General features: G+C 49.4%; 1 protein-coding gene across 1 annotated transcript; it reads left to right on the top strand.

Annotated features, from left to right (window-relative positions):
* Window positions 1-3,606: 3,606 nt before the first annotated feature.
* LOC148110442 (uncharacterized) lies at window positions 3,607-5,151 on the top strand. Its single transcript, XM_087860641.1, has 2 exons — window positions 3,607-4,429; window positions 4,496-5,151. Exons 1-2 carry the CDS (start codon window positions 3,619-3,621, stop codon window positions 5,149-5,151), a joined length of 1,467 nt encoding a protein of 488 aa, XP_087716767.1. The 5' UTR covers window positions 3,607-3,618.
* The last annotated feature ends 7,811 nt before the right edge of the window (window positions 5,152-12,962 follow it).

Below are 12,962 nucleotides of genomic sequence, written 5' to 3'. Positions count from 1 at the left end.
GGTTCCAGATCAGCCAAAACACACTTATTCTCCCTGAAATTCAAGTGATTGGGAGAAATACCCCAAATAAAAGATGCACCGACTGCTGGACCCACCTGCAGCCATTTTGGGGAAGTGACGGGCCTTCCTGGGGCCTCAGGTCACACCCCCAGGCATGTGGCTCTGTGCATCTCTCCCTCTCCTCCCCCCCACCTTCTCTCAGTCCAGCCATGGGGCTGGCGCCAGGACTGAGGGGCTAGGACTGAGTCCTGCGCACCTGCATGTCCACCCCAAGCCCATGAGACCCTCGGGGACGCCCCTGGGCTGGCCTCGTCCTCCACCCGGGCAGCAGGTGGCCGTCAGGTTAGCCGGGCCTGGAGCAGTTCGACCCCGTCCGTCCCAGGGCAGGAGCCAGTCTCAATCTCGGCTTCTGCCTCTGAGAGCCGCTCTCTCCTTATTGCCTTTCAAACACAAATTCAAGGAAGAGCATTTCCAGCAGGGAGGCCCAGCTCTTTCCTGTCCTGGAGACTCTCATGGAGAGGAGGAGGGAGCCTGCCTTCTGTGCTAAACTGGCCATGGGGCACAGCCCTCAGGGATGCATTGTGTCCTGGCACCTGTGGCGTCACAGTGTCCCCGCTGTGCCAGAGAGCTCCTTTGTGTAAGGTCCGGGGTCCTGAGAGAGAGGGGACCACCCTGTGTCGTCCTCGCAACTCCCACCGCACTGCGCTCCCCTTGCCCAAGGGACTGACACGCAAGTGTTTGTCAGGAAATGACAGGGTTTTATCCCCAGGATTTCTGTGATTTATTGAGTGCATGAATGAAGGACTGGACAGAAGCGTACATCTCTCCCCGTCCAAGGAGCTGGAGTGTCGGTGCTGGGGACTGTCCTCCCCGTGGGGCGGCCCAGATGGACAGGGAACTGCAGAGTTCCACCTTTCTGCATGCTGGGACAGGCGTTGGAGGTCCACGAGTTCACCGAAACGTCTCTGCAGTTGGCCCCACAGTTGGGAATAAGACAATCTCAGAACACAGGTGTTCGCACACACTCATAGTTACATGCATCCTCTCACACACAAACACGGCACACGCTCTGTCCCCTACGTGCACACACACTCACTCGTGTGCACTGTGCATACATCCATGCACACTCACACTGCCCCATGCACACGCCGCACCCTTTGCTTGCCTCACGCTGGCCATCTCTGCCCCTCTTTCTGTGGGTCACCACGTCTCGTCTCTTCTGGATCAGCTTCCTGGGGCGGCTGTCACTCAATACACAGGCTGGGAGGCTCAAGTGACATCAATCTATTGTCTCACTCTTCTGGAGGCTAGAAGTCCCACAGCAAGGCGTTGGCAAGATTGGTCCCTTCCGAGGACTCTGAGGGAGAGTCTGCTCCAGGCCTCTCTCCCTGGCTTGTAGATGGCCGTCTTCCATCTGTGTCTTCATATTGCCTTCCCTCCCCATGCGTCCATGTCCACACTGCCCCTTTTATAAGAACACAGTCACACAGGATTAGGGCCTGTCCAAATGACCTCCCTTTAATTTGACTACCTTTATAAAGACTCTACTTATAAATCAGGTCACATTCTGAGGCCCGGGGGGTTAGGACTTCAATATTTGAGTTCCAGAAGAACATCTGGTCAACCCATAACATCTCCCAACACGAACGAAGTTAAAAGCAGCAGAAGTGGACCCAGGGGACGGCAGGCTCGCACGTGGCCTTGGGTTAGTTGTAAAGGTGCACTGACAACTCACGTGCACTACTACAGATTTGTAGAGGGAGCACGAGCCTAAGAGAGAAGATAAAACAGAAACCGATGAATGGCTCAACTTAAACCACAGAACGCAGAAAAGGAGCTAAAGAAAACGAAAAGAAACAGCACAAGCGCAACACGGGAAAAGTCAGAAACGGCACAGGCATTAATCCACATCACTCAATAATCACTCTACATGTCAATGGTCTAAATACATAATTTAAAAGACAGAGACTGTCTGGATGCATTAAAAAACGGGACCCAACTCAACTAGAGGGTGTCTACAAAAATTCACTTTCACGGTAAAGACATGGATTAAGAGTATGGGGATGGTGAAAGACAGACCACACTGACAATAATTTTAAAAAGCTGGGATCATTGTCTGACGTCACCAACTACAGAGCAAGGAAAATGACCAGGGGCTCGAGAGGAGGGAGGGAGGAAGGAGTAGGGGGAGCACTGGGGGATGTTCAGGGCCATGAAACTCGTCTGTATGATAGTACACACGCAACAGTGAGCGTGTGTCGAACACCGTAGAATGCACAATACACACGGCAAACCCTAATGTAAATTATTATTATTGGTAATAATACACCAATACTGGTTCATCGCTAGTACTACATAGACCACGCTAGCCTGTTATCAGTCGTAGGGGGTCCTTCATGGGGCAGGCTAGGGAGCAGGTGTGAACTCTCCATCCGAGCCATTCAAATTTTTCTTCAAACCAAAAATTGCTTTAAAAAAATAGTCTAAATAAAAATGAAAAGTTTGCAACTGTCACTTCACCGTGAGCCACCTCCTCCGTCACCACCAAGCCAGGTCAGAGCATCTACTCTGTCCATCCGCAGGGACCCTGCAGCCTAAGCCAGGAGCTCCTCAGCATGCCAGACCGGACTCGCTGGCTGCTCTCTTTTCCAGTGCAGAAGAAGGGGCTGGGGAGAGGCCTCGAGCGGCCGAGTCCCAGGGAATGGATAAGGAGGTTCTGAGCCTGACGCTCCCAGAGAGATACCAGGAAAGCCACCTGCCGATTAAAGAGATAAAAGGTGGCAAACTGAGCCAAAAGATGAACTGTCCCCTCCCCACAGACCCACTTCCTAAGGTGACTCTCTGGACTGGGAACCTTCCACCGGGCACCTTGGGGGCACAGGCTGTAGATAGAGGGCCCCACGAGGGAAACAGCCCGGGTCACTGGGTCACCCTGTAGCAGAGTCACTCTGTTGCAGGGACGCTTGGATTGAACAAGGACAGGCTGGCTCCACAGAGTCCATGAAATTGTGAGACCCTGCCAGTTCCAGCTGATTCCTCCTGGGGTGTTAGCATTGGAATGCTGGTCTCTTAGTTAATAACTTTGGGGACATCCTAGGTCTCAGACCCACAGGGACCTGCCAGCCCACAGCGACCACACAGAGGACGGAGGGTACCTCGGAGGAGGGAGAATCTGGGACCTTTGCAGAAGGACCAGAAGTCCCTGCAGCAGAGGGAAACTTCAGATCAGGAGAATGGGCCTCGCCCGGAAAGGAGGCCTTAACACTCTGCCCTGTCTTCCCCTGTGCGCACAGACGGACAGACCTGGCCCTGCCTTGAGCCCCTAGGTTTGCTGTGGGGCCAGGTGCGCCTGGAGCGGCCAAACTCCAGGCTGGGATCAGCCTTTCCCACCTCCCCCAGTGCTTGGGTGATTGAGACAACTCTCTACTGCACAGCAACGTCAGGGACAACTGTTTTCTGGAACCTGGCTGGCCTCCCCTCCCCCGACCAACTGCTCCACCCTGGTTGCCAGGCACTGGTTGACCACAGAAGTCAAACTCTCCACAGGGTTCTGAGCGGTCAGTTGTGGCCACAGGACACTGGCACTCGCAGGCATTGCTGTTGGAGCCCTACACAGCCATGGAGAGCCCGCCTTCGGCCACCGGATCCGCTTTCCAGCTGGTCCTGGAGCACCTGTGGGGTGCGCTGCGGCTGATTTCTGGAAGCTGGAGACACAGCCCAAGTCCCCCCTCTGTGTTGCCTTGGGCAATGCTGGTATGGACCGGGCTGCTGGTTTTGCTCGCGAAGAGACGACTCACTCTAAGAAGTGCAAAGGTGCTGGGCCAGAGGCATTCTGCCCACCACGACGTCTGTGCAGCTGGCAGTGAGGACATTGGCTCAACCACACAAGCCGATGACACCCTCAGCCCTCCCTGGCTGGTGGCCAGTCCTCCCACGTTACAAGCCTTGTGCCTGTCCGCGATGAACACAAACCTGAGCAGGTTGTTATGTTGGGACACTGTTGACTTTCTGAAAAAGGCACAGAAGAGCCAGCCTCCTCCACTTCCCCAGGTCACTGGTGAAAAACCCATCCTAAGAGACGCAGAGAAAGACGGAGAACAACTTCCGAGGGAAAGAACGAATGACTGGAGTGAAAACACTCCTTTTCCAGAACGATCAGAACTGTTCAACCAAGAAGTTTCTAGATGGAGGCAGACAAGGCAGGAAAAGGAGGGGGAAGAAAGGCTGGAGCCGTTGAAGGCACACATGGAGCCGGTCCCGAAGGATCAAGCCAGCCGGTCACCGTCCAGGGCAGGACCTGGGCTGCAGGCCGTTCCCTCACCTGACCTCGTTGCACATCACGCCGGGGCCGGGGCCTGCGGAGTCCAGCCAAAGACGGGAGCAGGAAATGGCCATCACCCCGCCCGTCAGGCCGCAGTTCATCTGAAGGGTGTCACTGATGATGCTGGCTTCCCTGTGTCCCCTCCAAGTCCCGACAGCCAACAGCAAGCCAGAGCCACACAACCGTGGACAGAAAGGGCAGAGATCGCAATGCTGACGCGACAAATACACAGTCTGCAAACCCAGGAAGCGTCTTTGTGGGAGGAAAATTCCCAGCTGGACCGTGAGATTCAGCAGCTGAAGCTGAAAGTCCAGAATGTACCGGATGAACAGGACCAATGCATCCTGCAACTTCACAGAAAAATGTTTCAAGAGGAAGATCAGTGCTTGGAAATGAAGAAGGAACTGGCAGACCTGTATAGAGAGATGAACTTCTCGTGCCAGGTTCGCAACCTCTACAAGAAGATGACCCAAGACCTGGGCGAAGAGCTGCAGAGAAATGCCCGCCACTATCGCAAGGCTGTCCCCTTTCATCAGGACAGAGAAGCCAAAAGCTGGGTGGCAGTTGCGTCCAGCGAGAGAAAGTTCGAGGAGCTAAGGAAAGAAAATGATCGCGTGAGGCAGATGCTGGCCGACGTGGAGTTCCACTGCCTGCCTTTCCTGAGTGACCCTCTGGCTCCTGCAGCTCCGCCCGCAGCCCGCAGAGGCTGGCAAGTGTCAGGGGGTCCCTGGGGTCATCAGGGCCCCAGGAAGGAGGGAGGTCCCCCTGGGAGGGCACCGAATCCGGGGTTGCCTGCAGGTGGGACTGGGTTCAGGGCAGCTGGGCTCTGAACAGCCACAGCCCGGCTCAGCCTCTGTGTGGAGTTCTGTGAATCACGACTCCCTGCTCTCTCTCCGGTGGAGCTGCTATTTCTAAGTTGATGCCACAGTCACTCTTAGCGGTAGAGCATAGACTCAATTCTGCTGATACAGACAGAGCTTTGTTAATATTCCCTTGAATACAGAGTTTCCCCATCACACGCTTTAGAACTATACACTATAAGTATTTTATTTGGATTTAAATTAATGCCACTATGACTTAAGACATCCCCTATTGTTGTTTTAGAAATATATACTATAAGTATTTTATTTGGATTTAAATTAATGCCACTATGACTTAAGACATCCCCTATTGTTGTTTTAGAAATATATACTACAAGTATTTTATTTGGATTTAAATTAATGCCACTATGACTTAAGACATCGTCTATTGTTGCTTTAGAAATATATACTATAAGTATTTTATTTGGATTTAAATTAATGCCACTATGACTTAAGACATCCCCTATTGTTGTTTTAGAAATATATACTATAAGTATTTTATTTGGATTTAAATTAATGCCACTATGACTTAAGACATCCCCTATTGTTGTTTTAGAAATATATACTACAAGTATTTTATTTGGATTTAAATTAATGCCACTATGACTTAAGACATCCCCTATTGTTGTTTTAGAAATATATACTATAAGTATTTTATTTGGATTTAAATTAATGCCACTATGACTTAAGACATCCCCTATTGTTGTTTTAGAAATATATACTACAAGTATTTTATTTGGATTTAAATTAATGCCACTATGACTTAAGACATCGTCTATTGTTGCTTTAGAAATATATACTATAAGTATTTTATTTGGATTTAAATTAATGCCACTATGACTTAAGACATCCCCTATTGTTGTTTTAGAAATATATACTACAAGTATTTTATTTGGATTTAAATTAATGCCACTATGATTTAAGACATCGTCTATTGTTGCTTTAGAAATATATACTATAAGTATTTTATTTGGATTTAAATTAATGCCACTATGACTTAAGACATCGTCTATTGTTGCTTTAGAAATATATACTATAAGTATTTTATTTGGATTTAAATTAATGCCACTATGACTTAAGACATCCCCTATTGTTGCTTTAGAAATATATACTATAAGTATTTTATTTGGATTTAAATTAATGCCACTATGACTTAAGACATCGTCTATTGTTGCTTTAGAAATATATACTATAAGTATTTTATTTGGATTTAAATTAATGCCACTATGACTTAAGACATCCCCTATTGTTGCTTTAGAAATATATACTATAAGTATTTTATTTGGATTTAAATTAATGCCACTATGACTTAAGACATCCCCTATTGTTGCTTTAGAAATATATACTACAAGTATTTTATTTGGATTTAAATTAATGCCACTATGACTTAAGACATTGTCTATTGTTGCTTTAGAAATATATACTATAAGTATTTTATTTGGATTTAAATTAATGCCACTATGACTTAAGACATCGTCTATTGTTGACATGGATAGAGACGTTCAAAACAAGACCATTTCTGTGCACTAGGACTAGGGTTACAGATCTGTAGAACTAACTTAATATTTATATGAATAAAATGTGATTGGTTTTAAAAACAAAGAGAGAAAAAAAAACTTAAACAAAACAACATCCCATTCAAATTGTATAAAATAGTTAGTATGGTCCTAAATTCAAATTTTAGTCCTAAACTCATATTTTAGTCCGAAACTCAAATTTTAGTCCTAAATTCAAATTTTAGTCCTAAATTCATATTTTAGTCTTAAATTCATATTTTAGTCTTAAATTCATAGCATTAGGTTATCTTAAATTTATAGATAGGAAAACTTAAGAATTTACAACCATTTCTCCTTGTTCTGTAATTTTTTTTCTTAACCTTTGTTGTTTTGTTTAAGATACTATTTATTGTTTAACATTTAGGAATTTTATGCAGTCAAAATACAAAGTTTCTCCTGAAGACACACGCACAGTCCCATGCACGTGGAGGCGTGCACACACACACCCCATGATATAGAATCTAGACTATTGTAGTTGTTTTGTGAGTATCTAAAAATGTAAAAATATAGTTGAAAACTTTAAAAATTGCTTATAGATAAATAAATTATTAAAAAGAAAAAATCGTGTGTGTGCAATGTATAAAGAGAGGAAAGCCTCCTTGATCCTCTTCACAGAGAGCGGAGTGTCCTGATGGACCAGGGAAGATCCCAGGCAGGAGCACTTCTCCTACACTGTGCAGAGGAGGGAGGAGCCCAGGGGACAGTCCCCAGCTGGCCAACAGGGTCAATACCGTATGACCTTATATGCATTACATATAAAGTACAACATGAGTGCCCCTGAGTCCCCGCTGATGTGCGATTGGATGATGAAGAGGCAGGAGAGAGGGGACAGGTCTCCCCTCGGGCGAGCTGCACGTGGCTTACGTGACGCCCCTCCCCACAGTGGTGAAGCACCACCACCCACTCATGAGGCACGAATGCACGTGGCACCTCCTTTTCCAGAGCATGGGGTGCACAGGGGAGGCGACAGTCCCTGCTGGGTGGAGAAGCTGGCAAACACCAGGTCAGCCAGGCGATCACATCCACAGCGATGCTGGGAAGCCATGCTGACAGCTGACACCCTTGATGCCACGTGATGGCGGTGGCACTTTTCCTGGGATTTTCGTCCCCAAACCATAGAGTCATAGGACAGCTCTGCAATGAAGGACACGCTGCAGAGCACCTGTCCGTGTCCGCTGACGCCAGCAAGGTCACCGCACACGGGGAAGATCTGAGAAGCCGTCTCAGCCCAGAAACACAGGAGGAAGAGGCGGCACCTCGGGTGAGTGTCCGTGCTGCCCGGGGTGCGAGCCCGGGACAGGAAGGGGCATGAGGGAAAACCTGACGATGGAGAAGGACAGGTGTGACTGGACAGAGATGGTGAGTCCTTTGCTGTGACCAGGGCACCTGGCCAGGGCGAAGGCGGCCACAGTGCCAGGAACACTGCCACTTGCTCCCAGCCTCTCTGTGAATGCACAGCTATCCCCAAATCAAAGCTCCCCTAAACAAAACATCTTACCCTCAACATACGACCGACCCACCCTTCCAGGAATGAAGGAAGGAAAACCGATGCTCTCAGGTAGTGATTATTGGAATTTCTTAGACAAGGAACGTGACTGACCCTTGTCCCTATGCCTAGCTGCTGTCCTTCTGTGATGAAGTCCCTGCACATTATTCCCCATTTGTTATTGAGTTGTTTCTTCTCATATCACTGAATTTCGAGAGTCCTGTGTGGTCCTCTCATGGATCACACAGCTAAACCGTCGCCGGATTAACCCACAGTGTCCAGCTCCGTTTGGTTTGGGGACCGATCTCCCACCCTTACGATCAGTTTCCTGCCTACTTTTTATGTCTCACAACCTTGGACTGGAGGCCTGCATGGTGGGTCTTACCCCATCGGGTAACATTTCTTTATTCTGATAAATATTCTTGAGGTTTGGGCTGACGCATGGTTAAATCAATCAGAAACAGTCTGGTATCTTCTGATCCCGCCTCGAGGACTTACTCTGTGAGACCAGAGTCCTGTGTCAGCTTGGATGCATTGTCGCTTCAGATGTCTCCGTGATGATTTCTTGATCTAAACTGTTTTAAATGTAAAGCAAATAAGACCAAAAATTATATGTGTTCCATGTTGATGGTGGGTGTGTTGGGGGTCATGAAGTTGTTCTCCAGACTTTTCTGTATGTCGGAAATGTTTCCTTAGAAGGGAGGGAGGACCAGAGGAAGAAAGCGGGCAGAGGAAGGACAGCAGGAAGGGGGCCAGGTCCCTCAAACTGGAAATTCCTGGGAAGCCCTCACACTGGGGGCCAAGGAGCCTGGCTTCTGTTCCTCCTGGGGTCCCGGCAGCAGATTCCTTCCATGTGTGCATAGAATACACGTGCGCACTTGGCCCTCTGCTCTCTCCTTGGGGCCGGGAGGGCCTCCGTTTCTCCAGGAGCAGGCTGCCCGCCGTGGGCAGATGCTTCCGGAGCCCAGAGAGGGCTGGCGCCCTCATCTCTCCACTCTCTGCCGCCCCAGCTTCCTGATGTCAGGGGGAGCCCGGTGACGTCAGCAAGAGCAGCTAGAGGAGTGAGGGGCATGGGAGTCAGCCCCCCAGGACTGTCCCGTCCTCACTCTTCAGAAACCCGAGGAGGAGGTGGTCCGGGCTTACCTAGGTCCCCTGCTTTGTTCCGAGCAACACACCTTCTGTCCTCCTCCAGCTCTGCCAGGCAGGGCGCGGCCCCTGTTAGCAAAGACTGCCTTGGGGTTCCCTCCTCTTGAGGTGTCTAAATCTTGCAGCCTGGCCCCAGCACCCAGGCCCAGCAATCCAATGACCGCTGACTCTGCCCGCCCAGGCTTCTCCTGCCCAGTGGAGGGATCCCTGTCCAAGGGGGAACCCAGGAAGAAGGGCAAGCTCTGCCCCCACCTGCGCGGCAGCCGGCAGGTGCTTCCTGCCCCGGACTATGTTTGCTTTGTGACAAATTTCCTAAACGCAGCGTCTTCACCCTGGGAAGAGTTTCTTTCTACGACCCCCATGCAACCCTTCCTCCTCCTCCCCTGGCCTTGACCTCTATGTCCACACGAGGCCGACTGTGCACTTCCCCTTCCTCACCTGGGCACACTACAAACTTCTTGATATTGTCCTTGCAGGGTGGGGGGCAAGCCCCCTGCTTCCCCTCCGGTGAGAGAGGCCAGAAGGAAGCCCAGGACCCAGCGCAGGGGAAGGACATGCAGAGGTCACAATGCAGACAAAGACAGAGTCAGCCAGGAGGCCCCTCCCCTGTCCAGCAGAGCCCATGTGCCAAGCAGAGAATTGGTGCTTTGGTGGAAAAGCCTCTCCGGCGGGAGCCAGTGGCCTGGTTAGAGGCATCGGCTCCCTTCCTTATCAGATGATACACCTGGGCAAAGGGTCAGGAAGTGTGATCCAGCAAAGGGCAGGACGCTAGCAGGCAGGTGCTCTCAGGGGGGCTGACAACAGGGTGATCGCAGACTGGATGGCTCCCTGGTCCCTTCTCCACCCCTCAGGAGACAGAAGGTTTACCCTCTGGGGAAGGGAGCCCCAGAGGACCCAGGGCCGGAAAGCAGGAGGGGAGGGCCAAGGGAGTCTGAGGAGCGCCCCCTAAGGCTGAGCGTGGTCTGCAAACCCTCGGAAGGGGCAGAGGTCCACACCCCTGGTCATCTCCACAAACCCCGGCAAGACTGAGACACCCCAGAAATCTGGCCTTTTTGAGAACCGGCGTCCTCAAAGGTGGGGATTCCTGATGGAGATGGGCGGGAAGTCCAGCCAGTGGCCCATCTCAGGATGCGATGGACTCGGCATTTGTGCGCTCGGATGGGAACTCAGCCTCCACGGGAAAATAAGCCAGCCAACCGGGAACCTAGAGGCACCAAAGCAGTGAAGGGGGTGAGAGGGAGCTTGGAGTGCAAACGGCCCCTTTCTCTTAGATAGATTTCATCTCCAGAGCAGCGAATGGGAAGGACACTGTGGACAAGGACGTGTGCAGGACTAGAGATGGTGGCCAGAAGCATGAAGTCCTGAGACTTTAATCTCCCCTCTGCTTTGGCATTCCAGGTGCTGGGAATTCATTCTAGGAAAGTTGCCCCACCCCATGAAGAGCCCCCACGCCTCCTGACGAGTAAGCATCAGCACCAGGAATCTGTTCAAGTGCTAACAGCGAGGGGCCGTGAAGTGGGGAGCAGTCCAGCCACGGGATTACCAGAAAACCAGAGCGAAAGCTCGAATATTGAGGGGTCATCAACAAAGACACTCATGCCGCAACCACAGGACGGTGGACACACGCTACTCGAACGCCTGTCAATTGTGTGCACACCCAGGGACGAGGCTGGAAGGAGCATGAAAAACGAGCCCACGGCAAGACCACACCAAAGCATATTAAATGAGATGCTCGCCACATTGTTGCTCACCCAGGAAACGGATCTTTTGAAATCAGAAATAACGTAGCTGACTCTTTCTTTGGCAGCTTGTGAGAGGGTCCCTTGGGGAAGTGGCTGCACCCTAGATGGCTCCGCGGAGGGCAGGGGCGCAAGTGTCCCCGGGCCGGGCCGTGCAGACCAGGCTCCTCGTGGCGAAGGCCCTCAGCAGAATGAAGCTGCAGCAGATGGTTTTCCACACTGTGTTGGATTTATTAACATTTAGCCCAGACTTAATTGACAATACTCAATGTCGGTTCTGTAAACATTCAGTTCCATTATTTGCAATGGTAATTTCGGTAAACAGTAGCTATTCCAAAGCTCTGCAGTGTGAAATTAAATTTGTTGGTTAATTAATTGGAAGAATGTAGCAACTTCATTCTGCTTAGAGATTGTGGCATTGAAATTAGTGATCTGTAAAATTACTCACAGAATAGCAAAGTCAGAACAATAGAATGAATAAACTCGTCAACTTTCAGCAAGCAGCAGACACTGAGTTTCTTGCAACAAGGTTATTAGAGAATTAACATACGCCATATTCGTTAGAGAAGATTCTTGTTTTAATAACTAATTCCTCACTCACTGACTGGCTTGGGTCAATATAGCGCCCGAATTTTCTGCCTGGACAATTTATCTTATTAATGTTGTTTTTGGCAAAACATGAAGTTGGAGAGCTTCTCCTTAATGACCACTGAAAGCAGAGAGCTGCTTTCTCACTGATGTTGGTTACATTACATCAATATTTTCTATTAGCTTGTTAAAAACCCTCCAAATTATGAAATGAAATACTCTAGAACAAGGACATTTTAAAGGGTTGACTCCAGAAGATAATCACCACCATATGTTTGACCTTCAGCTGTGAGCCCAAAACATTACCAATTATAATAATGAGATGCTATTTCTTTCACTATTGAATTGGCAAGAATTAAAAGCGTGGATAATCCCAGTGAGAAAGCATCTGACACAGGTTTTGAGGAGTAGAAACATACAAAATTCATGACAGCAATTTGATACCAAAATTGTATCAGAGAAGTATCAACCGTCTCTGTACAGCATCTCCTAAGAGATTCCGTATCTGGAAATGTATCCCTCAGGTGCAATTGTGGGTGTGTTTAGAACTGTCCATACGAAGATTTTAATCAGAGGGCTGTTTATAATAATGCAATATTCCAAATGATGAATTTTTCATCGATTCTGGCCAACAACACGGTATTGATTAAATGAACTGTACGATGTTCACTCAATGGGATGATCGTGCAGAAATTGGAAACAACGTGCTTGGAGCCACTCGGAACGCAGTCCCCGTGTTGGGCTGCTGTGCAGTCACACAGAAGGACAGGTGTGCTCAGTCCTCTGGCCTGGGACTGACTGCAGCCCATGTCCAGTGACCTGTCCCTAGGGAGCCCTCATCTTCTGGAGAGCTCTTTTCAGAGGGAGCAAAGGACACTGTGCCTTAAAATAAGAGGTAGACCAGATGTTGGAAGAGCTGCCTGTGGAGATAAAAACTGATAAATCTTTGACAGGGCTTGACAAAATGCTCGAAGTTATGAAAGAAGATACAAGCAGGGAAAGGAATAAATCTCTCTTTCAGAAGGTGTCTAAGCTACAGGATTTGTTCTCAATATGTGAAGAAGAAAATCAAAGATTGAGAAATCTGCCTTGTCAGCTGGTGTCACAGAAGGAAGACCTTGCTGGAAAGCCAGGCCTCCCCGGATGCTGCCCGAGGCTGAGGAGGGGCGCTGGGAGCCAGATGCAGGGGAGACATGGCCCCAAGCAGGGAGCAGTCCAGGGATGAGCTCCCACCTGGAAGGGCAGGTGGAGGCCTTTTGAGAACAG

The sequence above is a fragment of the Ursus americanus genome, chromosome 3, assembly GCF_024610735.1.
Source record: "Ursus americanus isolate L20-20 chromosome 3, mUrsAme1.1.p, whole genome shotgun sequence".
NCBI lineage: Eukaryota > Metazoa > Chordata > Mammalia > Carnivora > Ursidae > Ursus > Ursus americanus.
This window is presented reverse-complemented; position numbering and strand designations above follow the sequence as displayed.

Bases quoted from the DNA above. Each gene is read 5' to 3' on its own strand.
- LOC148110442 (XM_087860641.1), top strand. From the start codon at position 3,619: ATGGAGAGCCCGCCTTCGGCCACCGGATCCGCTTTCCAGCTGGTCCTG. The intron at 4,430-4,495 runs GTGTCACTGATG...AGCAAGCCAGAG, and splicing joins GGCCGCAGTTCATCTGAAGG to CCACACAACCGTGGACAGAA.